Consider the following 24,807-nt stretch of genomic DNA (forward strand, 5'->3'; position numbering starts at 1 on the left):
GGGGGAAGGGTTTGGTCCAAGATGAAAGTAAGAAGGAAATAAAGGAGGCAATTTAGTCTGCTGTAGCCTGAATTGCTCTCAGTACAGCCAAGGGTAGAGGCTTGGGATGAGTAGGGCCCTTTTTGGACGGGTGCGCATGACTGGGGGAGGATCCGCCAGGACAGGGCCTGGGGGCCAATTCCGCTGGCCGGGAACAGAGGCCCCCTTTGAGGCCGGGCGGGGGGGTCCCGGCCCCCACCCCAGCCCCAGCCCCAGCCAGCACCGCCCGCTCGCAGCGGGCCGAGGACCAGCTCTACGCCCCATCGTTTGAGTGCTGAAAGCCACTGGTTTCTGCCAGAAAACAACAGCTATCTTATGAAGGGGGGAGTTATCAGATTAGTCAGCAAACCATGCCATGCATAACTCCCGCTAAAGGTACAAGCGACTCCCTCTTCTGTAGCGGTTATGCTAAAAATATGCCCTGATGTGCCATATAAAGGCACAAAAGTTTCTCTCTCATGTTCTTTATTTATGGCTTATGCCTTTAAGAAAAATTTATCATGCATGCAGAAATACAGATATGGTATTATAGAATTATAAGCTTCCTGATATGCACTGTGACAGTCAAGGTTTTCTTTAAATATATATCCAAAATCAGGGTAGAGGATGACACAGACAGAAATGCCGAAATACAGCAAAGCGGGCTGCACATGCAGCATCTGTAAACACCGGTGCGAGAATCGTATTTAAGTGTCCGTGAACAGAGGCCAAAGCAGAACCACAGTGGGGCATATGAAAGTTTACCTACACTTATATACATGATGGGAGAAATTCCAGGCCTCATGATATACTGTTTCTAGCACACATTTTTCAAAAAAATCGTTTTTCTCTTCCCTCTAATCCCACTCTGTTCTAAGTACTCCCCAAGTCCCAAATCTTGAATTAGCTACGATTAAAATTACAATTCCTATCCTTCCCCTCAGAAAAAATGCCTCTCCCCGAGCCACCCAAATGTCTGCAGTAAGGAGGGCATTTCAGGCAACGTCAGCAAATGTCCAGCACTAGCTGTGGGCTCCCGAGCAGGAGAGCGATTGCTCTCTCCGCACTCAGCCCCAGGACTGACTCCCCACACCCACGCTCCTGCTACCAGGATACCTTGAGCCCCTGAGACCAGAGCTATAAAAACTTCTCATACTGCAAAAGACTCCACACTTTTTTCACTCTAACGTGGAGCACGCCCATGGAGAGCATTCAGCGGTGAGCTACCACGCAAGGGTTTTGCTGTGCACCGCCGAGATAACCTTCGGACATACTGCCAGCCACCAAGCGTTGGAGAGGGCACCCCAGATGCCCTGTCAGCAGGCACCCTCTGCTACACCAGGCCTCGCAGCCAGGCTGGGGGGCTCTGGCAAATACGATCCCGCAGCTTCAAAATCCTCAGGAGCGCTGCCAGTTATTTCAGTAAGAGAGCAGGATCTGACCTGATGATTTTTATAGATGGAGTGAAATCAAAGCTCCTCTGCTGGCAATGGAAGTTGAAGCAGAACCTTTTTTGTTGGCCAGATAAAAAAAGTAGTGGTGGACTTATTTTAAGGTTATTTTTTTCTTGTAATGAGCTCACTGGTCTGTTGTCCCTATAGTATCACGCTATCCGTAAGGCATGTGTATGGTAACAAATCCTTTCTTGAGCAGCAGCTCTTTCTCACTGCAGCATCTCGGCCACTCCAGTAATAAGATTAAGCAACAGCTTGCTAGTCAGGGAGGGGGAGCAGGCGTTGCTGCAGGGAAAAGCACGCTCCCCTTCCGAATGCCAAACTTTCCCAGGCACTGTCACAGAACAGACAGGATTATCAAGCTGCCGTTTGCACAGAACCGCCCGGTCACGTTCATCCAGCAAAAACCTGCGTGCGTGCGCAAGGACGGGGTAGGGCTGTGCTACCCCACTGAGTCAAGGGCAATTCTGCCAGTGACTGAACTTGACAGAAGCAAAGTAGGACACTCAGGCCCACAAAAAGTGAAGGAGAGGGTATGTCGGAGGGCAGAACGCAGCCTCCTCATACACCCGTGCTGGGGGCATGAGCAAGCCCCTGTTCGCAGCGAGCCACCGCCAGCCCCCCCTGCTTTTCCTGAGTCTTAGGGCTCCCCCGGGCTGGAGGGTGACAGCCGTGTGCCCAAACACCGATTCACAGTAGATGAGGAGTCCCGCTTTAAAGAGTCAAAGAACAGGAAGACTGTTTCAAAGAGAAGTAGAGGTGTGGGTTATATTGGTAATAGTATGTTTTCTTGCTGTCTCTATTAATTATTCTTTGCTCCATAAAGCAGGGATATTATCAAGGCTTTCTATCTTCCATTTCTAATCTCTGTTAAGAAATTCAGGGAGGCATAAAAGATAATTATTTTAACAACTAGGGCACTGAGTTTAGCAATTTTTCCTTTGGTGCACATCCCTCTCAGAACAATCCTCTGTTGCAGGAGATACTGGAGGAAACTCTGGACCCATCATATAGGGGCAGCTAGACTGGGTAATCAACCTGTGCCTTCTGGCCTTAAAAATCTCTTACTTTGTTAGCATCTTCTGTGTGTTCGTATTACACGCACCCACGCAAACACAGACACGCAGAAGATGAGGCTTCCCTGAAAGCTTTAATAATAGAGTTGAAAACTAAGTTTGGGGAATGTTTTCAGATTTGTTCCTACACAACACGGAGATACCCTACTGTTAAAAACGGGTTTCAGTTGTCCTTCTTGAATGGCACTCAACAACGCTAGATGTCTAGAAATGCTAGAAACATTTTCTAGGTAAAGCCAGCTACTTTTTCCACGGTGGAGAGTCCATAAAACTGCGTGGAGCATCAGCTATTAGGGGCTCATTGAATAATTCATCCCTCATTGCAAGCCCATAATGTCTTTTCTCAGCCTTTTGTGGGGCTGTTTTCTCTTCTTTTCTCCTTGAATTATAAAAAGGTTGCCTTCTTTTGTTCACATCAAGCTGCTGCTAGCTGAAGCTTTGTCTGTGCAAAGCCAAAGTGTGAGTTTCAATGGACTCCCCCCTCTTTGTTTTCCAAGTTCATCTCCAAGTGTAGATTGTGTATAGAAGGCCTTCTTTGTAAAAGCTGGAAAAGTTGTACAAATGTTTGACCAGCTCATTTGGTACTTTTGTCTCGCCTTCTCCAGTGCCTGTGCATGTGCTGGGCAGCCACTTCCACGCACCGGCCGCCCAGCCGGGCCCTCGCCTGCCCCTCGGCTCGGGCCCAGCCGGGGAGCCGGGCACGACCGCGCGACCGGGAGCAGCCTTTCGCCTCCGCCTTGTTCAGGTTGCCACCTCCCCGCAGCCCCTGGCCAGTCACCAACACAAGCTTTTCCCAACAGTTTTAGAAGGAATGAAACATGCGGGTCCCTGCCCTGCCCACGGCTGCAAACACTTGACGCTCCGCAGCCTTTGGCTACAACCGCCCCTTCCACCCAGCTGCGGCCTTTGGCTCGGCTTGGGCTGGGAAAGCAGCCCCTGCGCGGCCGTGCCGGGGGCTCCGCGGCCGGCTCCAGCCCTCCCTGCTCCCTGGCCCCCGTCCCTGCTATTGAAAGCCAAGCCAGTGGCGACCCCCATCTTTGCCCCCACCTCCGCGCCGTTCCCACACGCTGCGGGGTCGTGCCGGTGGGGGAACAGGACAGGGTGGGACATGGCAGCCGCCCAGTCGGGGACAGCTCTTCGTCCTACCCCTCCCGCTTCACTGGCCCCAGGACGACCTCCGGGAGAAGGGGAGCGACACCCACCAGCACCGGGGCTGGCACTGGCCAGTCCCAGGGCTCCACGGAAAGCAGGGGGACAAGGGACTTTACCTCTTTCGCTGAGGATGCCGTCAATGCTGTGCTTGGCCTTCTTGTCACCTTCCTCCACCTCCTTCCTTTCCAGCTCGGCTTCCTCCTCCTCGCCTTTCCCAAACTTGCTCCGCAGGATGCGGCTGATGGAGCTCACTTCGGGGGGAGCGCAGAGCTGTGACCGGGCTTGTCCCCAGCAGCCCCCCGCGGCGGCCGGGCCGGGCCGGGGAGCCGAGCCCCGCATCACTGCCGCTGCCCTGTGTGTCCCCCCCCAGCTGCTACCAGTCGGGGCTTTTCAGGGCCGCCCACTGCCCACCCCGCGGGGCTTCTCACGGGGCACCCTCACGCACCACGCTCCAGCGCCGGCACAGCGGCCCCGCAAGTATTTTTTTTGCCCGAGCCCGGGCAGTGGGTGATGAGAAAAACCCAAGGACACCCGCACAAACACCGCGCCGGCTCCATGCGTTCCCCGCCACCCCGCCCCGGCAAAAAACCCACCGGCACAGGGCGCTGCTCCCCACCTCCCGCTACCCAGCTCCGGGTCCCCGGCGAGCCCCGAGCCCTCCCGCGGCAGCAGCCCAGCGGGGGAGCGGGGGGAGGAGGAGGGGAGGGGGATGCAGTTGCGATTTAATTGAAAACACCCCCGCCGAGCGGGCGCGGGAATCCCCCCGGGGCGCGGCCGCCGGTACCGGCGTCCTAACGCCGACCGCTTCGCGGGCACCGGCCCGGCCCGGGGCTCCGCTCCCGCCGCCTACCGGGCTGGCCCCGGGGTCGCGCCGCCCTCCCCGGGCCGCCCCGGCCCTCCGGGACGTGTCTGACCCCCCGCTGCCCGGGCGGCGCCCCCGTACCTGACGGCACCGTGTTGCGGTCACACACCCCGTCCTTCAGCAGCTTGTCCCGGATCTCCCAGCTGAACATGCCCGCGTTTTCCCGCTTGTACTCCTCGATTTTCTTCTCAACATCCGGCGTCGTCACCTGCTTCAGGAAAGACAAGGGGAGCGGGCACAGTCTGCAGGGCCGGGCGCGGCCGCGGAGCCCGGGCTGCCGCCGCCGGCCCCCCCGGGACCCCCCCGCCGCCCCGCGCCGCCGCCCGCTGGCCCCGGCCCCGCTTAGAAACCCCGTTACAAACCACCCCGCGGGCCGGCAGGTTAAAATCCGAGGGGACATAATAGCTAACAACGGGCCCGCGTAAAAGAAGCACCCTCCGAGTTAAACGGAACTTCCCAGGAAATCCTCCGGGGTTACGGGGGAAAGTGGGATCGAGCCCTCGGCAAGGAAAACCCCGAATCGGGCAGCACCGGCTGCCGTGCGGCCGGGAAGAAAATCCCGGGGAAATTCTGGGTCGCGCTTAGAGGAGGACTCCGTGTCAGCGAAGCTCCGAGTCAGTAAAGTTTCGGCTGAACAAAGTTTGCAGCGCCAAATAAAAAGCAGCGTAATAAAACCATGAGAGGTCCGGGTACCAAGAGGTTTCTTCGATGGCCTCGTGATTTTAAAATAAAGCCGAATTCAAACAAAACAAAGGTCTCCCGGCCGGGAACAGCCTTCCGTTCGCGTAACACGCTTACAAAAAAATATCTCTAGTCCCAACACCGAAAGGGAAAGTTCAGGCATCGCTACTTCACAAGCAACAAAGGGAAAAAAATCTAGCAGCAACTTTCGACAGAAACTCAAGCCTTTACTTCGTTTTTGGGGGAAGAAAAGCTGTAGTAGTAGGAGGAGGTTAATCTTGAGACAAGAATCCATATTTGTCTGCATTATTGTGAGCGCAAACTTTCTAGCGGTGTGGCTATAAATACACGCAGCTTTGGAGTGGGCAGAAATATCAACAGAGCAAGACAAGGAGCAGTAGGCAGACAGACAAAAATACAGGTAATTTTTTTTTTTCTCTTTGCAGCGAAAGAAGAGAGAGCCCGATCCCGCCGCGCCGCGCGAGCCCAAACGTCTGAGCGATCGCTTCCCCGGTCCGTCCCGGCAGCGCCGAGCCCACCCGCGGCTCCCGCGGGGTTGAGCGTGGGGCACTCGGGGCTCTGGGCAGGCAAGCGTTCAGAAAACGACCCCTTTCTCCCTAGTTTCGTTTGAGAAATTATTGTTTAAAATAGCCTCTTCTTAACTGAAAAAAAAAAAAAATGCCACGAACTCCAACAACATTTTTCAAAGCCTCGGAAGTTTCAGAGCAACAGGCGGGGACGCGGCAGGCGGTGCCGTGCCCGGTGCGTGTCTGCGCCCACCCGCGGTCCCGGCACGGTCCCCCCGGCCCTCCCGGGGGGCCGCCTCCCCGCCCGCAAACCCCGGTGCCGGCCCCCCCGGGCCGAGTCCCGGCTGGGCCTCGCTCCCCGCCGCCGCGACCGGGGTTTGCCCGGCTCGGGGCGGGCGCGGAGGGGCTCACCTTGGGCTTGCTGCCGCCGATGGCCCCCGGCCGGATGGAGCCCGTCTCCTGGTACCTGCAGAGAATTTTGGAGACGCAGCCGTGGGACACTCGCAGCTGGCGAGAGATGACACAGGGCCTTATGCCATGGTGGGCCATCTCCACTATCTTGTGTCGGATATGGTTGGGTAAAGGCCTGCCATTGATAAACACTCCTCCGAGCTGATTGACTCTGCCCTGGCCTAGAGGAGTAGAGACTAGAAAAGGAGGGGAGGGGAGGCAGGAGGGGGAAATGGCGTTAACGTCTCCTTCGGATCCTGCTGGGTCTTTTTTTGTTGTTGTTGTTATTGTTTTTTTGTCGTTGCTTTTCTGCAAGGCAACTCGCCGCCACCCGCCCCCACCCGCCCAGCCGTCCCGCAGCGCGCCCGGGGCCCGCCGGTCCCCGCGGAGCCGCCCCGGCGGGCAGGGGAAGGCGGCGGGGCGGCTTCACCTGTTGCACTCGCACCGGAGCCGGGTTTCAGGGCTGGCCCGACCCCGGCGGAGAATGGGGCAGCCGGTGCGGAGAGCCCGCGGTCTACCCGGGCAGCTGGGGCCGGCCCGCGGCTCGGCCGCCCCGGGGTGCGGCGGTGGGAGCCGCTGCAGACGCCCGCCCTCCCCCGGGGCCGCGGCCTGCGGGGTCCCCGGCGCTGCGGGGCTCTGGCCCCGCCGCTGCCCGGAGGAAGAACCACCGCTTGCAGCGGCCCGGCCCGCCCGGGACGAGCCCCCGTTTCTAAAGTCCCTTTCGATTTCGTTCGGCTCGCTTTTACTTGATTTCCAATTTTTCTCCTCACTTTTTCCCCCCCGCTTTTCCCCGACTTCGGGCTCCCCCAATCACTGCCCTTCACTCTGCTAAGAGCGGGCTGAGGGCCCGCTGCGCCGCCGACCTCCCGGCCGGTTTCCCCCGGCTCCCGCCGGCCGGAGGGGCTGGACCGCTCCCGGGATGAGGGGCGGGGGCCGCCGCCGAGCCTTCCCCGCAGCGGCTCCCGCCGCGCCCGTCCCGGGACGGGAGCCCCGCTCCAGCCCGGCCGCGGGACGGCGGCGCTGGCAGCCCGGGAGCCCGCCGTGCGCCGGCTCCCGCCGCGCGCTGCAATTTTTGTCCCGGCTTCCCGGCACGGCGCGATTCCCACTTTCCCGAGCGGGAGCGGCGCGGCGCGGCCTTACCTTCCAGCGGGAACCCGCTGCGGGGGTAGTTCTGCCCGGCCCCGGGTCGCATCATCCTGGGGACAGCTCCCGCCAGAGTTGTCATCGCGGCGGCCCGGCGGGGTTATATCCAGGTGCGGGCCGATCTAGGAGAGACCCGCGCTGTCAGCGGGTCCCACCGAATCAGCAGCGGCCCGGGAGGGGGTGGGGGATGCCGCCGGGGGGCGGGGAGGAGGCAGCTCCGCCGCTGCCCCTTTGTCAGTGACCCGCGCTGCCCCGCACCGGGAGGGCCGGGGCCGGAGCCCCCCGCCGGGCGGCGAGGCTGGGCGCGGGGGAGGGGAGGGCAGGGCGGGCCGGGGGAGGGGGGGGTGGGGGGGGAGTCGGGGGGCGGCGGGGCCGTCCCCGGTGCGGCGGGGAGCGGCAGCCGCGGGGCCGGGAGCATTTATCGGCTCCGTCCCCGGCGCGGCTCCGCGGCGGCGCCGCCGCGATTGGCCGCCGCCGCCCGGCCCGGCCGCGCCGCCCCCGCTGATTGGGCGAGCGGGGCGGCCATCCCGCATCGGCCCGGCCGGCGCGGCGGCGGCACCGGCCCGGCCCGGCCCGGCCCGCTGCGGCAGCGCCCGGCCAGAGAGAGGTCGGCGGCGGGGAGCTGCTCGGTGCCCCGACGGCCGCCCCGGCCCCGGCCCGGGGAGCAGAGCACCAGGCGGAGCCGGCCCAGCCCGCGCATCCGTTGGGACCCCGCGCCACTGCGGGGCTCCGCGGGGCCGCCGCCGCCGCCCGACCCCGCCAGGCTGCCAGGCACGAAGGGCAGCCCCTGCCTCGCTGCCCATGAAGTGCTTTGTCTCCTGGCTCCTCTCCCCCGAGCACCAGTGGCGGGGGGGAAACAACCGCCCTTCTTTTTCTCTTTCCTTTTTCTTTTTTTTTTTTTTAAGAAAAAGTGCTTCTTCCTCCCTTCCTTCTGTTTATTTATTTTGCACCGAAATCTCTCGCTGTCCAGAATAAACATCTCTAGACCAAACGGTGCTAACGGTTTTGAAAGCGAGAACTCCGCGGGTATTTCTGCTTTTAAAAACCGACGGGACGTGAGTGTCCCCGCATTACGTGCGTGTGCGGGAGTGTGTATATGCGGGTGCGTAGGGGTGCGAGGCGGTGCGTGCTAAAGTCTTACTAACAAGCGTTTGTTCCCAGGAATTTATTGTAGTATTCAAACTAAACTGCTGGAAAAATAAAAGAGGTAAAGTCTGCCTAGGAGCTGAAGTGACCACAGCAGGATATGACGCCAGGAGTGTTGTAAAGACTGTCTGTCCTTAAAGAAGGTACTATTGTGCATGGCCTTTTATTTATAACTTGGTAAGTGCCAGCAAACTCGCCTCCTTTACACTCTGAAGTGCCAGCCCAGCTTTCCACAGTGCTCTTTATTTGCAATAGTCTATTCAGTAACTGTCACTCCCGAGCTTCAAGTTATTCAAGACCTTAATCAATCAAAAGGATGAGAATCGTTCAGGTTCTCCCTTTGAAATGAGGGAAACAATGTTTTCTGGGCTCCCAGTCCGCTTCCCCTTCACGGGCCGGGCGATCGTTTCGGGGCCGGTACCGGCCTCGGGGAGGGCGGGGGTTCCCGTTGTTTAGGCAGAAATCCGGAGCCGAATAACGAGAGAATCGGCCCGCCGAGGGGCAGGCAGCGGCGCTCGGGGGAGCGCGGAGTTTGCCGCCGGGCTCTGCGCCGGGCTGCTCGGGGCGGCGGAGCCCGCAGGCGGGACCGGCCCGTCCGCTCCCTCGGCGGCACCCGCAGCGGCCGGTGCCCCGCACGCCTGGGAGGCTCCGGTCCCGACTTCTCCAGCCCCCGCGCCCCGGCCACCAAACCGAGCGGTTTCCATCACTTTTTAAATGCCTAAAACCAACTCCCAAATCCCGGGTGCGCGGCGGCCGCCGGCCCTGCTCAGGAAAGCTCCCGCGCACCCGAGGAACAGGTTGCCAAGACAAGTTCGCGCGACGGTAAAAGTCAGCGTGTATTTCACACGGGGTTTGTGTTCTACAGGGCACCCCGATGACCGAAGTTTTGCGAAAACCGCTACCGAGCCCGGCGAACCCCCGGGCCGTGGCAGCCCGGCCGCAGCCGGACAGCGAGGCGCGGGGGGCGCCCCGGGGGTCCCGTGCCCGCCCCGCTATTTGCCGCGCGTATTTCACTTGAGGAAGGAAGGCGGTAGAAGTGTTATTAAAAAAAAAAAAAAAAAAAAAAAAAAAAAAAAAAGGACGGAGCTATTTAAGATTTCAGTCGTGCTCGGGAAACGCGCGGCGGGAAGCGGGGCCGCGCGGGAGCGCACACGGCGGAACGGCCCCCCCCGACCGTGGGGGCAGGAGCCCTTCCCACCCGCGGCTGCGGCGGGGGGGGCCGTCACCCACGTCCACGCGGGGCGGGGGCTGGCGGGGAATTGCCTCGAGCCCTGACCCGCGCAGGAGGAGGAGCGGAGCCGCTCGTCCCGGGCATGAGAGTCGGGCTCGGCAGTTACTGTGAGTTGCGTTTCCCCCTCCTTCGACGACGGGCGTCCGTGTGCGTGGCGCGTGTATTCGCGTGGGGCTGTGTGCCGCGCTCAGGGGGGCCCCGGCGGGCCGGTCCCACGCCGTCCGGTGCCGGGAGCCGCCTCAGGAGCTCCACAGCCGCCGCCGCCGCTCCCGCGGAGGCACCGGGGCAGGGGCGGCCCGGGCGCGCCCGGTTCCCCGCCCCAGAGCCGGCCCGGACCCCCAAAGCCGAGCCCAGCTCCCCCAGGCCAGGTTCTGGGCAGGGCTCGCGTGGGCAGGAGGGGAAAGCGGTGTAAAACCCACCTAGTCTCGCCCTCGCCGTCCTGCGCTACCAGACGCCGAGAGCACCGAGATGAACCAGCCGCATCCTCCCGCACGGGAACTGTTAAAAATTCAAGGCAAAAAGATTAGGCACGAATGCCTGGCCCCGCTCCTCCCTCCCCTCCTCGCCCCCACCCCCATATTACAGTCCTTTAGGCCAGCAGAGATGATTTCACGGTTTTCCAGTGGAAATAGCTAAAAATGCTCCTGCTAATTACAGAGCTCTTCCAGGCCAGGTGCACTTTTAATTGGATTAGTAAATGCTCTATATTAAACCTGCAGCACATCAAATGGACGATGAAAATTAGAGCTATTAAGAACACAGGCAATCATTTATGAACGATAAACATTGCGGGTTTGTCCTCTATTAGAAATAAATCAATTATACTGTTTCCAGGTTTGTGCGCATACATTAATTTCTCATAAGGATTTCGGAGGGACTTCTCCGCCTCACTATTTTCAGGGGACGTGAAGGGGAGAGGAGAGTACAGGGGAAGGGAAGGGAAGGTGAAGGGAAGGGAAGGGAAGGGGAAGGGAAGGGAAGGGAAGGGAAGGGAAGGGAAGGGAAGGGAAGGGAAGGGAAGGGAAGGGAAGGGAAGGGAAGGGAAGGGAAGGGAAGGGAAGGGAAGGGAAGGGAAGGGAAGACTAGCATAACTAGTGTGTACGGGCGCCTGTAATTTCTGGTTCGTGCCCCACGCTGCCCTCGCCATAAACAGCTCCCAAAGAAACCCCTGGGTTGGGGTCTCTGGACATGGGCCGCCTCGGGGCTGCCCGGTTCCGTGTCTCCCACTGCCTGATGTATCTGTCTTTACACGGGCTTCCCCCTTCTCCCCCTGCTACAGAGCGAGCGGGTTTGTGCGTTTGGGGGATCCCGCACCTCCGGTCGGCGGCCGCCCGGGCGGGGGGGAGCTGGACCCGGGGGGTGGGGGGGAACCGGGCCCACGGGCTTCCCCGCCGCCGCCGGCCCAGCCCGAGCGTGTGCTCCACGTTCAGAGGGTGTTAGATCAAACCGGTAGCGACTTTTTCGGGCGAGAGCGACCTGCGTACGACAGCGAGTTGTAAAATGCCACAGAAGAGAAGTGTCAATACCGGTCTAGTAACTTGGGGGTTAGAGTAATACGAAGGGTTAATAAATACCCTGCTTTGGGCAGGGGACGCGGGGCGGGGGTGCGGCGGGGCGGAGGAGCGGGGCAGGGAGGGAGGCGGTAGGTGATGGCACCCTGCGGCATCCCGCGGGCGGCGACACTGGAGAAGTGGCCGGTTACAGCGACAGCTGGCCCCGTGCAGCCCGGTCTCCTTCTTTGAAAACAGCTCCACGAATAGAGCTCTCCCCGGGAGGGCCACCCCGGGCCGTATTTTCGCCTGTCACTCCCTTCCCGTTTATGGTCCCAGAGGTGTCCGGGGACGTCACCTGCCGAGCCGGGGTTGTGAGGGAGCCCCGGGGCCGCCGGCCGGGAAGCACCGCCCCGGCGGCTGGACGCGGCGGCGGGAGGCGCGGGGCTCGCCCGGCTCCGGCGCCGGGAGGGAGCCAGGCCCACCCCGCCTCCAGGTTTAGAGGGAAAAATCCCCTCTCGGACACCCGCCCGGCTTCACCGAGCCCCGCACGGCGGGGGCAGGGGCCGCCCCGGGCCCACAGACGCCTCCGCCCCGGCGAAGCCCGGACCGGTGCCCCGGGAGGGCTCCGGGCTGGCGGCGGAGCGGCCAGGGAGCGTGGCCCTCCGCCCGACTCCGGGGCCCGAGCCTTGGCGAACATTTCGAGACAAGTAGCCTTAAGATTAATTGTTTTAAGGCTTTTTTTTTTTTTTTTTTTTTTTTGTGGCAGAAACATAATACTATTTGGCGAAAAAAGAAATTACTAGCAAAGGGCCGGGGAGATTAACATTTGGAAACTTACGAAATGTAATCTGCATATCCAATTGATTCCCAGCATATCAGTTGAAAGGATAAAGATGCGTATCTCCATGATGGATATTGCATTAATAGGCACATAAATAAAGGTTGAAAAGTCATCACCGAAAGCTTTGAACCTTTTTCTATCGCTTTTATGTCCCATCCGCACGTCTCAGCACCGTCTTAATTTTTCTTTCCCCTTTTGAGTTGTTACGTTTTCATTAATTTACAGCCACAGTGCGTTTGGCAGCCTGAGAAGGGGTGGCTCGGTACGGGAGGAGGCTCTGCGTGAGGGTAGGGACGGGGACAGGACAACTCAGACCCCCCTAACCACCCCAGGCAGCCTCGAGGCGAGCCCGAGGACCACTCCGAAGCCCCGCTGTCCGGGTCGAGGGGAAAGAAGGGCACTTTGTCGCTGCCCTTAGTCAGGAGGAATTTTCTTCGGAGGGTATGTCCGCGGGGATCGGCTTTGCCAGGACCACGGAGGAAAGAGAAATCTGAAGGGTAAAGGCAGAGCATTTCCGTGTGTGGGTAGATCCGAGGTAGCTCTCGCCACTGTGGCTCCGAAAGGAGCTGTGCGAGGGAGCAAATGCCCAGGGGACTCCCCTCCGCTGCCCGTCGGGGGCAGCTGCCCGCGGCCCGGGGACTGGCCGTGCTCCTGGCTGGGGCATGGGCCCCGGCAGGGGCCGAAATCCAATCCCCCGTGGGCCGGCGAGGCTGCCCGTGGGCTAAGGCTGAAACACTTAACCCTACAAATGCACCTACCCTTTGCTGCACCGGCCGCCCTCTCTCTCCCTGTAAACTGGCAATAAATACAACATGTATTTCACTAACTCCTCACCTTTCTGATTACTACCAGATCCTCCGGTAAGCGATACTACACCCGCCACGCCACACCAACACGTGCCTGCTGGGACGAGGACTGAGACGCGTCTGCGGTCCGGGGGCTGAGGGGCCCAGGAGCGGCGGCGTGTGCGCTCCGGACTCCCCGGGGCTCCCCCGGGCTCCCCAGCCCCACCGCCGCCCCAGTTCGGCAGGGCCCGGGGCTTCTTCCCACGTGCCACGGCGGCAGGGCCGGGCTGGTCCTCCCCAGCGAAGGGACGGGAGGAAAAGGCGTACGGTACGCCTTTACTTATGCTTTTAAAGATTGCAATCGACTTTCGGATTCATCTCGGGGAGGGGGGGCGATAACCCGCCGCGCTCCCGGGAGGGGGCTGGGCCGGCTCCCCCGCGCCCACCTGCAGGGTCTCGCCCACAGGAGAGGAGACTCGCCTCTCCCTTCCCCACCTCCCCCCTAGTGAACAACCCCATTTCAAAACGAAGCATCTAATTACTCGTTAATTACTTGTAAAAACACCAGCGGTGGTTAATTTCAGCAGTATCACAATAGATTTCCACCGGGAGTTTTACTGCGATAAAGAGTCCGTGAGGGCTTTACGGACCTCGGCTCGGCTGATCATTTGCCTTCGGAACGAGAGACTTTCACAGCAACGAGGGACACGCGTGGCCCTGCGTGACCCACCCCGGCTCTGTTAACAGGTACCGGGGCACCAGCGGGCACCTAGCCCTCGCTCCCCAAGGGTCTCCCGGGTCACCCCTCCCTCCCTCCCTCCCCGCCGTCTGTCCAACACGATGGAGCCAGGAATTAACGCTATTCAGGGGAAAGCGGCCCTAGTAGCACAGACATTGAATTCATTAATCAGGATTTCGCCCGCAGCTGTATGATTTCACCATTTATTCTTTTAAACTGGATTAAAATCTGGGAAAAGAGAAACCGAAAAAGAGAGAAAGAAAAAAAAAAAGAGAGAAAGGATATGAGAGAGAAAGCAAAAGAAAGAAAGAATGACCAAGAGGGAAAGAAGAAAGAAAAAAAGAGCAAGAAGGAAGGAGGGACAGCAAGAAAGCAAAAGAAATCAACCAAGAAAACAAGAGTCAAAACCAAAGCAAGACAGAAGAGACGAAGGCGGGCCAAGGAGGGCCGGCGCCTCGCCCTAGGGCTGCCCGCTGCGGCTGCTCCCGGCGGCGGCTCCGGCCGCAGCGATGTCCGGGCCGGGGGCTCCTCCGGCGGGGAGCCGTGGGCCAGCGCCCCGCGGGGGCCTGCAGCGCCGGAGAGGGGCCCCCGCCGGTGCCCGTGGGCCGTGCCGGGCCACGCCGTGCCCGCCCCCCCAGCGGGCAAAGGCCCGGCCCTGCCTCCCCCCCGCAGCGGGCACCGCCCGCCGCCCATCCCCAAAGCGGTACCCCCCGGGCTGGAACGAAAAGATGCCGCTCCCCGGGCGCTGCCGGTGCCAGGGCCAGCGCACTGCTGGGTGAAGTAAAACACAACGGCAACGAGCACCGCCCCAGATTTGGGGGGTTCTGGCGCTTTCACGGCAGGCCCCTGGCTACCCTTCGGGCGAGCCCCAGGGTGGCTCCGGCTCCGGAGGGGACCAGCACCCCCGGGTCTTGCCTTGGGCAGAAAGTAAGCCAACTGCCCGTAGAAAATAAAGAAATTAGGGCGGGGTTTTGGGGGGGACAACATGACTTAATTAACATCTGGAAGAATGTTTTTAGGAATCGTTACCAAAGAGAGACTCTTCCCTCTCCTTCAGGAAGAAAGCAGAAGTAACTCCCAGAACAACTAAACAGTCACCTACTTTCCATGCGATTTTGATACTTAAATAATACAGGGAGATTCAAATCTATTGTCAGAGAGAAACGTTTGCTACCTGATTAGAGGAACGTGTGGTTTCTTCTAATCCTTACTTTTAAGGATTTAAAATGATTCCTTATATTTAAGGTTTCATTTAATTTACTTCAAACCTTTCAATAGTTACAGCTTTTTTTCATTGAAGGATATTTTTCTGTCCCCTAATATTAACCACCCACCTAACAAGTCCTTATTTACAATGTGGAAATCAAGCTGGCATTGTGCTCATCATCACATTTTCTAAGTCATAAAAAGTTTCATTCTTCCCATTTTAAAGGAAAGCAAATTTTGATTTGTATCTCAAGCATATTTCTCAAATTTCAGTCATTAAAAAAACCCAAACCCCAAATGCTGTTATTGTTATTTGTTGTTAATCAAAAGGTTAAAAAATAACTGAAATGGATTTGTTAGATTTTACTAAATGATTAAACAACTTAGAAGCAGGATGAGGAAACGTTGCTTATATCTGGAACTGTAATGAACTGAAGTCTGAGATTTAGATTCCCTGACAAATCAGGAGTAGGTTGGGGGATGAATAATAATTTTAAAAGAGGTTAAAATCTTTCAAGCAATTCCTCCCAAATTTCGTAATCCAGTGAGACAAATCAACCTCAGAATATTTGTTTATTGTAAAAAGCTCCTTAAAATAGCTGAGATTTTTCAACTGAAGCTATTTGTAAAAGATTACAATCACCTTGATCCAAAAGTTCACAGTCTGTATGATATGTGAAAAGTAAGCCTGAGAGCAGTTCAGAACGCGAGCTGGGAGACCGGCTTCAGACCTGGGTGGTTTTAGTAAGAGGAGATACACACCAAACAGAGAGCCAGTATTGCTCCTTCCCCGTAACACAGGCGAAAGGATTTTATGCTGCACTGATAGAAGACAAACATAGTCGAATACGTCTAGCATGAATATAGTATCCCCCATGACATAAACTGTATTTTTTTAACACAGTTGTGGCATTTCTTCCAAATATCTCCATTTCTACATGCATCCGGATAACAGACAGAAGCAGGATAAGTTGCAGGGTGTTCTAGCTTTAATAAGTGAGCCACCACATTTAAATACCCTTCAGAAACATTAGAAATCGTAGCTGTGAAAGACCCATTGCTACCTTGACCTGTTTGTGACACGAAGGGAACATCTGTGAAGTTTGTGTGAAGACCTTGCACCAACAGGCAAGACAGGGAGCCGCCTCTGATGTGGTTTCAATGAGCAGAGGTTAACACAAACAAAGATTAAAGTTTTCTTTGGCAATATAATATGCTAACAAAATGACCTAGCTTCCAGTGAGATAAAGCGTATTCTCTAGACCAGTAGACCAGATGGGCATTATAGCTACAAAACGTCTGCAACACAGGGAAAAGGACCATTGAGCTCAGGAGGATTTAAATGAACATGAAGAGCTCTGTTGAAGTTAAGCAAACAGTTCTCCTCCGCTTTTATTTCCAGTGAATGTTAGGCACTCAATATCATGTCCATAAACATCTCGTGCACCATATTAATATAAAATGCACTGTTTATGCTTAAGCCTGCAGGTCAGAGATGATTAATAACCATTCCTCTGAATAATGTACACATGTGTACGTAAATATTGGTGTCTTCAGCTATTGTTAAATTTTCACTGACACACAGGACACAGACACAAGGAAAGAGATGTCTGCACAGTCATGAACATGAGCAAGGGAGTTGCAACAGCACCTTCCCTTGGGATTCACAAAGACTATTCCCCTAAGTAAAGGTTTTCAGCACCAGCTCTGAATACACAATAGCACAGCTTTTTCCAGAGAAATGTGTAGTTCACACACCCCTGAAATTCCCATTCAGTGGGATTTTGTCTGTTTGCACAACCAGCAGTCTTGGCCAGTTGGAACAGTTCACCCGCTCCAGTGAAATTGCTCACTGAAGTAGGATTTTGGCTGAAAAATCCACATTAACCGTATAACTATACCTATATTCCTTGGTCTGTGGTAACTGCCTCTGTGCAGGCAACTCACTCTTCCACCATTTGCAGAAGACGTGTTATACAAAGTGTTACACACAATAAGCTACCTGGGGACGTAAGCCTTGAAAGCCAACCTGAATCCCTGTGAACGATAATTTGAGCTACAAAACAAGAGCATTAAGAAGCAACAGTATTTCCATATGCACCTGTGATCCACCGTGTTTTAATAATAGATTTTTACAGTGCAAGGAGAAAATAACAGAAGTTTATTCTTTTCTTTAAAAGTATAAATACAGACAGAAACTCACTTTTCAGAGTAAGATGGTCTTCTGGGGTTCTCAGCCCACAACACTATTATTGAGCCTGATTTTCAAAATGTGCTTCCAAAATGCTGTCTCGACCCAGACAAAAATAGATCGGATGCAAACTACCAGTCACTGTAAGAAATTCAGGCCATTGCTCTAACTTGCAGGGACGTACAACACGACAGGTACCCACTGCTGTTAGCTACTTTTTTATTATTTGGTTTTGTGGTACATTTCTAATGATCATATATATGAGAGTAACTGCTATGTTGCTTTTTGCATGATAAAAGAATATAAAAGTACCTGTCCTGGTTTAACCTCTGTATGCAGGCCTTCTAACCAATACAACTAGATAATTGAGGTTTTTATTCCTTCCATGCATTTATGAAATGTTTTTCTGTCAAACCTGTCTTTCAGAAGATTAATACCTGCTGTTGTGCAAATTAACATTGTATGATTGTTTACTACTTGTGGGCTAGTGATGCAGAAAGGAGTATGATTTCTTCTTTGCAGCTGCAGTATTTGCCAGAGACACTTTCAACGGAGAGAGCAGAAATAAAAATTTCTACACTGTGGCACTGAAGGTACATATGTGTTGAAAACATAATGGTGCTTTAAAAAAACTGAATTATTGAGCACATTAAGAAGGGCAACATGAAAGAAGGAAAGTTGTAACGTGGGATTGTCCTAACAAAACCCCATATATTGCAACTGGCAGAAGCTCCCTGAAAATAGCGTGTACTGAGATTTTCCCTGCAAATAGCTTTATCCTGTGATGGCCACCAGCTCCCGTGAGAGCTTTCCCCAAGCAGAGACAGCAGTCACCTGTCCCAGGCGAGGTGGAACAGTTTGCAGTACGCGAGTACCCAGCCAGGCTGTGTCTCGGTAAACTGGGTTCTGCCCTCCTACCTTTCTCCTCCCTCTCTTGGGCTAATAATGCCGGTGTCTGGCAGCCTCCAAATCATGAACCTAATATTCAATCTAATCTTGCAGCCTGGAGTCCTGTATGCTTCATTCAGGTAGAGTATGAACAGGGGTTTGCTGCCACAAAATATTTAAGGTCTTTTGGCATGACTGGAAGATCTTTCAGCGTTCATGCAGCCTGTGATCTAGCAGAGGTCAAAAAATTCCTGAGAAAGCTTCAGGCCTTTGTTTACTTTCCTGGTGCTTCCACTTCTTGGCTGTAGGTGCTTGTGCCCTAGACTGTGTAACGCAGAGAAATGTTGCACAGTAAAAAAAAAAAAAAACAAAAAACCCCTGCAAGTTTAAAAAAGCGCCAGCAGCTTGTATTTCCCATTATTTTCCCCATGGTGTTGTGGCATACCCCGCCTTCTCCGCTTTCCCAAAGCACTGTTTTTTTCTGGAGGATGTGTGGGTAGTGTAACTGATGCATACCCCTTCAGCTGCCTATCCCTGTGCATTTTTAAACAACTAGAAAACACGAGTGTTCTAACTGAAATAGTTACAATAATAAAACACCAGCAGTCACACAGATTTTCTCTTCTTGTATTTTACTTAACTTTTTTTTTACTGAAACTTGAGCAAAGTTTGGCTTTGGACAAACAATCTGTACACTCAAAGGAACCCAAAATACAAATATAATACTGGGATTCTACAGTAGCCAGAGATGTATACAATGCATGATTTTTTCTGACTGGTACTGTGATGTGGATCCAGACTAACGCTCCTGAAACCAGTGGAGTTTCCCAAAATTTGCGTAAACAGAGAGAAGGATTTGGCATATGGTCAGACTGTCCATTTTAATTTGGCTCTGAAATATTTTCAAATATATGGGTAGAAACCTGATACGTAAGATGATCGTTCAATTGTGAATAAGCCTGAAAATCCTGTTTAGGCCTGTGATCTTCAACTTTTTGTAATGTGCCAACCTCTAAACATTTTAAAGTTGACCCTCACGTAACAAATTTAAGCTTCTGATGATTGATTTGCTTTTCTTACTTACCTTTCGCAGATCCTTTAGAAGTAGTCCGTGGATCCCAGTTGAAACCATTGGTTTAGTCAAAATGGCAAATACTGTTTACAGAGAAAAGGCGAGAATAAAGCTATGATGTGGGAAGAAAAGGATGGAGTATACATTTCTTACTGTAATCAGTATTTCAGGGTGCAGCTACAGAATAGCTCCCGTTGTGACTGCAGCTCCTGTACACATACCCAAGCCGTGCGCGCTCGCTAGCTGGCCCAGACGGCGCTGGCAGCGCACCTGCCGCGGGCGAGCGGCTCGCTGCAGCCAGAAAGCCCACAGGAGCGACGCGAAGCCAGAGCTACGCCGCGAGCTCCAGCTGGGCTGCGGGCGCGCGCGGAGCGAGCTTCGGCATGTCTACACGAGATGGAGTTATAGCAGTGGCTGTTGGCTGGGCTCACCTGAACTGCAAGGTCCTGGAGCTCACCTGATCGAATAGAAATGCTGATATGCATGCTGCATTTGCAGTAGAAGCACAAACAGATAAATCATGTATTGGTGCATATGATGTACACATGTACATATTTTATATATTTATTTTTCTTAGAAAACATTGTTGCTGTTTATGTCCATTAATTTACATATATTTATTCTTACTACAGTATCATTTATAATAATACTTTCACTTCTATAGCACCTCCTCTTCAAGGATCTCCAATTGCTTAAAAACTTTAATAAATAAAGCCTCACATCTTGCCTGTGAGGTAGGTCAATGCTATTATCAAACTTTACAGATGCATTAACTGAAGAACAGAGAGGTTAAGGCCAAAATTTTCAAATGTTTGTACCTGAAGTCAACCATCTAAATTCTCATTTAGATGCTTAAATAAAAGTCTCGTGATTTTCTTTGGTGCAGAACATCCACAACTACTGCTGAAGTCAACAGGGGCTAATGGTCAGGCCTGATTTTAGAAGGCATACACCTTTTACACGGCTAACGAGCAACTCCAAGTTTGAAAACACTGGTCTAAATACACAAACCACGGTCAGAGCCACAGTTGATCCCAGTAATTTATCTCCTCAGAGCCTTTATATTATGATCTACAACTTTAAAAGGCTGGTGCGGATCTTTTTAAATAGACATAAGTGACACAAAACTCATATACTGTTTCCACAAACTGTGTCCATTGTAACAGAGTCTGTATAAATACTGCTTGGGTTGGTGAGGGTTTTTTGGGTGTCAGAGGGTTGTTTTTCACAGATTTGTGATAATCAAGACAACGCACAGTACACATCACTTGTGCAGTCATAAAATACATCACACATCTTCACCTGCTGCCTTTACATTTCTACATAGTAAAGTCCTTTGCACTTGTGATAAATAGAAGTGGTCAAGTAAAGGTCTATTAAGAGGATACTTGTCAGAATATCATGCAGACAGCTTGCAAAATACACATACTAAAAGATCACTTTTAAAATTCTTGAATTATTAAGCACGAAAATAATTACCTCATTCCATTACAGTACTGTGTAGAAACACGGAATAAGCAGCATTATCTTATTCCCAATAGAATAGATTATAACAACTAATTAAGTTAAAAAAATTCAGGCACCAAATGAATTATCCTGCAACACAGAACAGTATCTATATAGAGTGCTCTCCTTAATATACTACAAAACCAGCGGTATGGCAATGTCTTTCCATTTCATATCGTGAGCATCTCGTCACATTTCAAAGACATCTTTGATGTACCAACCTCACAGAACAGCATCGTTTTCTACTGGCCTTTACAGAAACTGGTAACACAGAAGAGAAACTTACCAAGAGGGAAAACCACCATCTTATCATAGCTACCTCGACCAAAGGTAAATGTTCAATACACAAATTATGCTACTGCATTCCACTTTTACAGTGATGCTGAAAGTCCATATTTTAATGTGGGCTTCTCTTACTGTGTAAAAATTGAAATCAATGGCCAGTGAAATATTACTCTCTACCACAGGAGTCTCTTAGCTCTATTTTAGAGCTCCATTAATTAAATATTCTTCCATAAATTGTTTCAAGTGTGCAGTGTAGTGTTTCAGTCTCCCACATTAAATGAGAATTTCAAAGAATTAAATAATAAAGCTTATTTTAAGCAACCAACAGAGGCCCCGATGGCCTTCTAATAAAATTCTAACAAAACCGTACTCAATACATCGTAGGGAAACTTTGGCTCAGTCTCTTTAAGATAATACACTTCTGTTACAGCTTCTTCTATATGTACTTGTTAACTTCATGAAAGGGAAAACGCCAAACGCATTTAACATCGTGATCCTGTTCTGCTCCTAACCACAGTGAATCTCGCCAATTATCTTCCAGGTGGGGGCAACAGTAAGCCAGTTTTCTTCAACCGAGACTGTGTCCTTGTGCAGCAGGGAGCACACAGCCGGGGCACGCTCCGGGCAGCGCCCCAGCCGCCCAGCCCAGCTCCCCAGGGAGGCCCCTCGGGCCCGGGGAGACGCGTCCTGCCCTCCCTCCGGAGCGGCCGGGCCGCCCCGCAGCCCACCCACCCCCACCCCCTCGGGCTGTGCCAGGGCCCACCGTGCCAGCGCGGCGGCGGCGGGCCTGGGGCCCCTCACCGCGGCCGGGCTGGGGGCTGGGGCCTGTCACCATGGCGGGCCTGGGCGCTGCCGCCCCGCCGCCGCCACGGCAGGCCCCGGGCCCACAGCTGGCGGGCCCGTGACCGCCACGGCCTCGGCCGGGTCCTCCCGCCCCCGGGCGGGGTGGGCGCCGACACCCGCCGAGCGCGGGATGCTCTGCGGACAGGGCCCGGGCAGGGCCGCCCGGCCGCGCCCTCCCCTGCCAGCGGGCGGCCCCAGTCCCCTCACAGCCCGCCCGGCGCAGCCCCTCAGCGCCCGCCGCCACCCGGCCCCGGCCCCGCCGGCGCTACGTGTCGCTCCTGCGTGCGGCCGCCGCCCGGCCCCGCGCGGAGCCGTTGGCGGTCGCCCCGCCGGTCGCCGCCGCCGCCTCGGGCCGGTACTTGAGCCAGCAGATGAGCCACGTGACGACGACGGAGAAGAGGGCGAGGATGCTGGCCACCGACAGGCAGATGGGCCCCACCGGCGACGGCGAGGCCGAGGCGCCGGGCCCGGCGTCGCCGCCGTACTGGTTGACGAAGATGAGGCCGGTGAAGAGCAGCACCACCATGGAGAGGAAGGAGACGACGACGCACACGCAGCCGGCGCTCAACGCCGCCCGCTTGCAGCTCTGGCAGCTCTCGTAGCCGCCGCCCGAGGAGCGCGGCCCGGCCCGGCCGGCGGGGGCGGGGGCCGGCGGGGCGAGGGCGGCCGCCGCCTCCCGGGCGCGGGGCGGGCGGCGGGGCGGCAGCGGCGGCAGGCTGTCCTGGGGCAGCGGGTCGCGGGCCCGCAGCTGCGGCGGGCAGGCGGCGGCCAGCTTGGTGTTGACGGGGAGGCCGTGGACGCGGTGGTCGGGCAGCGCCGTGCGGTGGCGGCAGAGCGGGCAGGCCAGGGAGCCGCCGGCAGAGCGGCCCGGCCCCGGCCCCGGCTCGGCGGCGGCGGGCGGCTGCTGGGCGGCCCGCAGGTGCAGCTGGCTCAGGCACTCCTGGCAGAAGGTGTGCAGACACTCCAGCAGCTTGGGCGCCCGCCGCTCCAGGTCGAAGTAGTTGTAGCAGATCTTGCACTCGTAGTCCTCGTAGCTGGGGGCGGCCGCCGCCGCCGCCGCCGCCTCATCCTCCCGCCGCCCGCCCTGCCCTACGCCGCCCTTCTGCGCCGGCTCGGCCATAACATCTCGCCGGAGGGGGGACGGAGAGCCGCGGAAAGGCGGAGAGTCCCGGGCCGCGCCGCGCCTGGCAGGCGGGCGGGGAGCCGCGGCCCCGCCGCCTCCTGGCCGCGCCCGCGGGCTGCGGCGCGGCCCGGCGGGGAGGGAGAGAGGGAGGGAGGGAGGCAGGGACGGAGGGAGGGACGGACAGACGGAGGGAGGCAGGGCCGGCGGCCGCCTGCCTGCCTGCGCCGCCCGCCGCGCTGGCGGCTGCCCCCGGCCGCCGCGGGAGGGGGCGGGATCGGCGCCGCCCGCCCCCGGGAGCGGCGGCCGGTGCGCGGCGGCGGCCGGGCCCGGGGCCCGGCGCGCGCTGGGAGCGGCCCCCGCGGCGGGGGCTGCCGGAGCGGCGTGCGGCACCGCGGTCGGTGCAGCCGGGGCGCCGCATCCGCGGGGCCTCACGGCGGGCCGAGCCCCCGCGGCCTGTCCGCCGCTGCACCGGCCGCGCCGGCGGTCGGGGTCGGGGTTCCCCGCCCTGCCGTGGGGCGGTGGCGGCTCTAGGAAACGCTCGCGGGGGGCACATGCCGGGTAGCTTTTTGATCCCGAATTGCGTTTTTCAGATCGTTGATCTGAACGGTTTCCGAGGATTCCCCGTGCGGTGATGCGTGGGGAGCGGCAGTGCCGGTTACAAGGCGCCCGTTAGGCAGCGAACACGGCGAACCGAGGGTTAACGTGGGAAGGCCGGTGCTGGCAGGTTAGCAGCTGCTCCACGCGTTACCGCTCGCAGCCTAACACACATTTTGCTGCTCTTCGGGAAGAACCTTTTGGGCACTATGTTCTTCTGTCATTATGTACAGTGAAAATGTATTTTATTCTGGAAAACGGAGGTGGGAGGAGCTGCTGATGTTTTTATTTACATCCTGACACTGCTATAAGATTGAGAGCTTTTGCCCGGTTTAATGAATAACAATGCCAACAATAAAGTGTTTGTGGCTTCCAGTGTCATATGTTAAACTATCTGATAGATATCACGACATCACATCCTGCTCTGTCACATCAGGGAAGTCTGGAGTAACTCCATTATCTTCAGGTGTGGCAAAGGCCATCAAAGTTAATTCTTTCTCTCTGTAGTTCTGAAAATGCACTTGCGGGTGGGGGTAGCTCTAGGCAGGTAAGGCCCATGTTTCAGGCATGCCGCCGCGTTGCCCTGCCGTGTTGCTGAACCTGCATCTGGGGAACATCAGCTCTGGACTGAGAGGTGTCTCAGCTCCGACGTCTTCCCCTCTCCTCTACCATGTGATGGTGCTGTACCAGGCGTACAGCAAACGCTGGGGGAGCTCCCTCTCCCGCTCAGTATTGGACCCTTCTGCCTGTGCTGGGACTTACTTTGTTCTTGAGCCCTGCACATTCTTGAAGAGCCAAACAAGATGGGGAAATTGTTGTTTAGAAAGACTGACTTGGAAAGATGAAAAGGCACATATTGCTAAATTGTGGTGACAGATCTGAAGACTGGCCATGGGTCCTTGAACAATAAAACCGGCAAAAAAGGAACTTCCTTAAAGTTTTTCAGCTTAGCATAAACCGAAATAATGGGATAAAGTCAAAGAGAGAAAAGTAGGAACATTCTTCGTACAGGGAGCCAGATCCTTTTTCGAATTTATCCTAGGAGATGATTTAAAGTCTCTTAAAAATCTAGGTTCAGTCTCCAAGAAGAAGAAAGAAAATTACTTTTGCTGTCACTGTCCATGGGGCACAGCTACTTTGGCATGTGGAATCAAAAGTCACCCCTTATAAAAAGTCCACACTGGTTTGCAACCTGAGAGCTAATCTGCCCGTCACCTGGAGGACTTTTCCAGTGTTACTGTTTTCCTGGTGCTGCGTATCATCCCTGATGAATTTGGACTGGTTTCATATAACTCTGGTATCTTCCATTTTTTACACTAAGTCTCAGCTTATTTACTCAGGTATTCTTAAATGTCTGTTTCTGGTGGTTTGGTTTTTTCCCTTGCTACTGTTAGCGTCATCTTCTTATTTAATTAGATCATTGTTAAAAGATATATGTTAAATTATCCCAGGCACCGCCCTTCCACTTAATATTATTACCACTTTCATAACCCTACAACTT

The 24,807-nt window shown here is 55.4% G+C and overlaps 2 protein-coding genes across 3 annotated transcripts in view; both read right to left on the reverse strand.

The window, feature by feature from the left end:
• The window catches only part of PAX3 (paired box 3), an 80,948-nt gene extending 73,503 nt beyond the window's left edge, over window positions 1–7,445 (reverse strand). For both annotated transcript variants that reach the window (XM_074834531.1, XM_074834530.1), the window contains exons 1-4: window positions 7,361–7,445; window positions 6,182–6,417; window positions 4,644–4,770; window positions 3,817–3,951 (exon numbers count right to left, since the gene is read on the reverse strand). In XM_074834531.1, coding sequence (XP_074690632.1) covers window positions 3,817–3,951; window positions 4,644–4,770; window positions 6,182–6,417; window positions 7,361–7,445 — 583 coding nt within the window. The remainder of the gene's footprint in view (window positions 1–3,816; window positions 3,952–4,643; window positions 4,771–6,181; window positions 6,418–7,360) is intronic.
• A 14,388-nt stretch (window positions 7,446–21,833) lies between these two features.
• On the reverse strand, window positions 21,834–22,790 carry RNF228 (ring finger protein 228). The gene has a single exon (XM_074833686.1). It carries the CDS (start codon window positions 22,707–22,709, stop codon window positions 21,855–21,857), a length of 855 nt encoding a protein of 284 aa, XP_074689787.1. The 5' UTR covers window positions 22,710–22,790; the 3' UTR covers window positions 21,834–21,854.
• Window positions 22,791–24,807: the final 2,017 nt, after the last annotated feature.

The sequence above is a fragment of the Strix aluco genome, chromosome 9 (genome assembly GCF_031877795.1).
Source record: "Strix aluco isolate bStrAlu1 chromosome 9, bStrAlu1.hap1, whole genome shotgun sequence".
In the NCBI taxonomy this organism is placed as follows: Eukaryota; Metazoa; Chordata; class Aves; order Strigiformes; family Strigidae; genus Strix; species Strix aluco.

Excerpts from the sequence above, each read along its gene's own strand:
- RNF228 (XM_074833686.1), bottom strand. The coding sequence starts at position 22,709 with ATGGCCGAGCCGGCGCAGAAGGGCGGCGTAGGGCAGGGCGGGCGGCGG.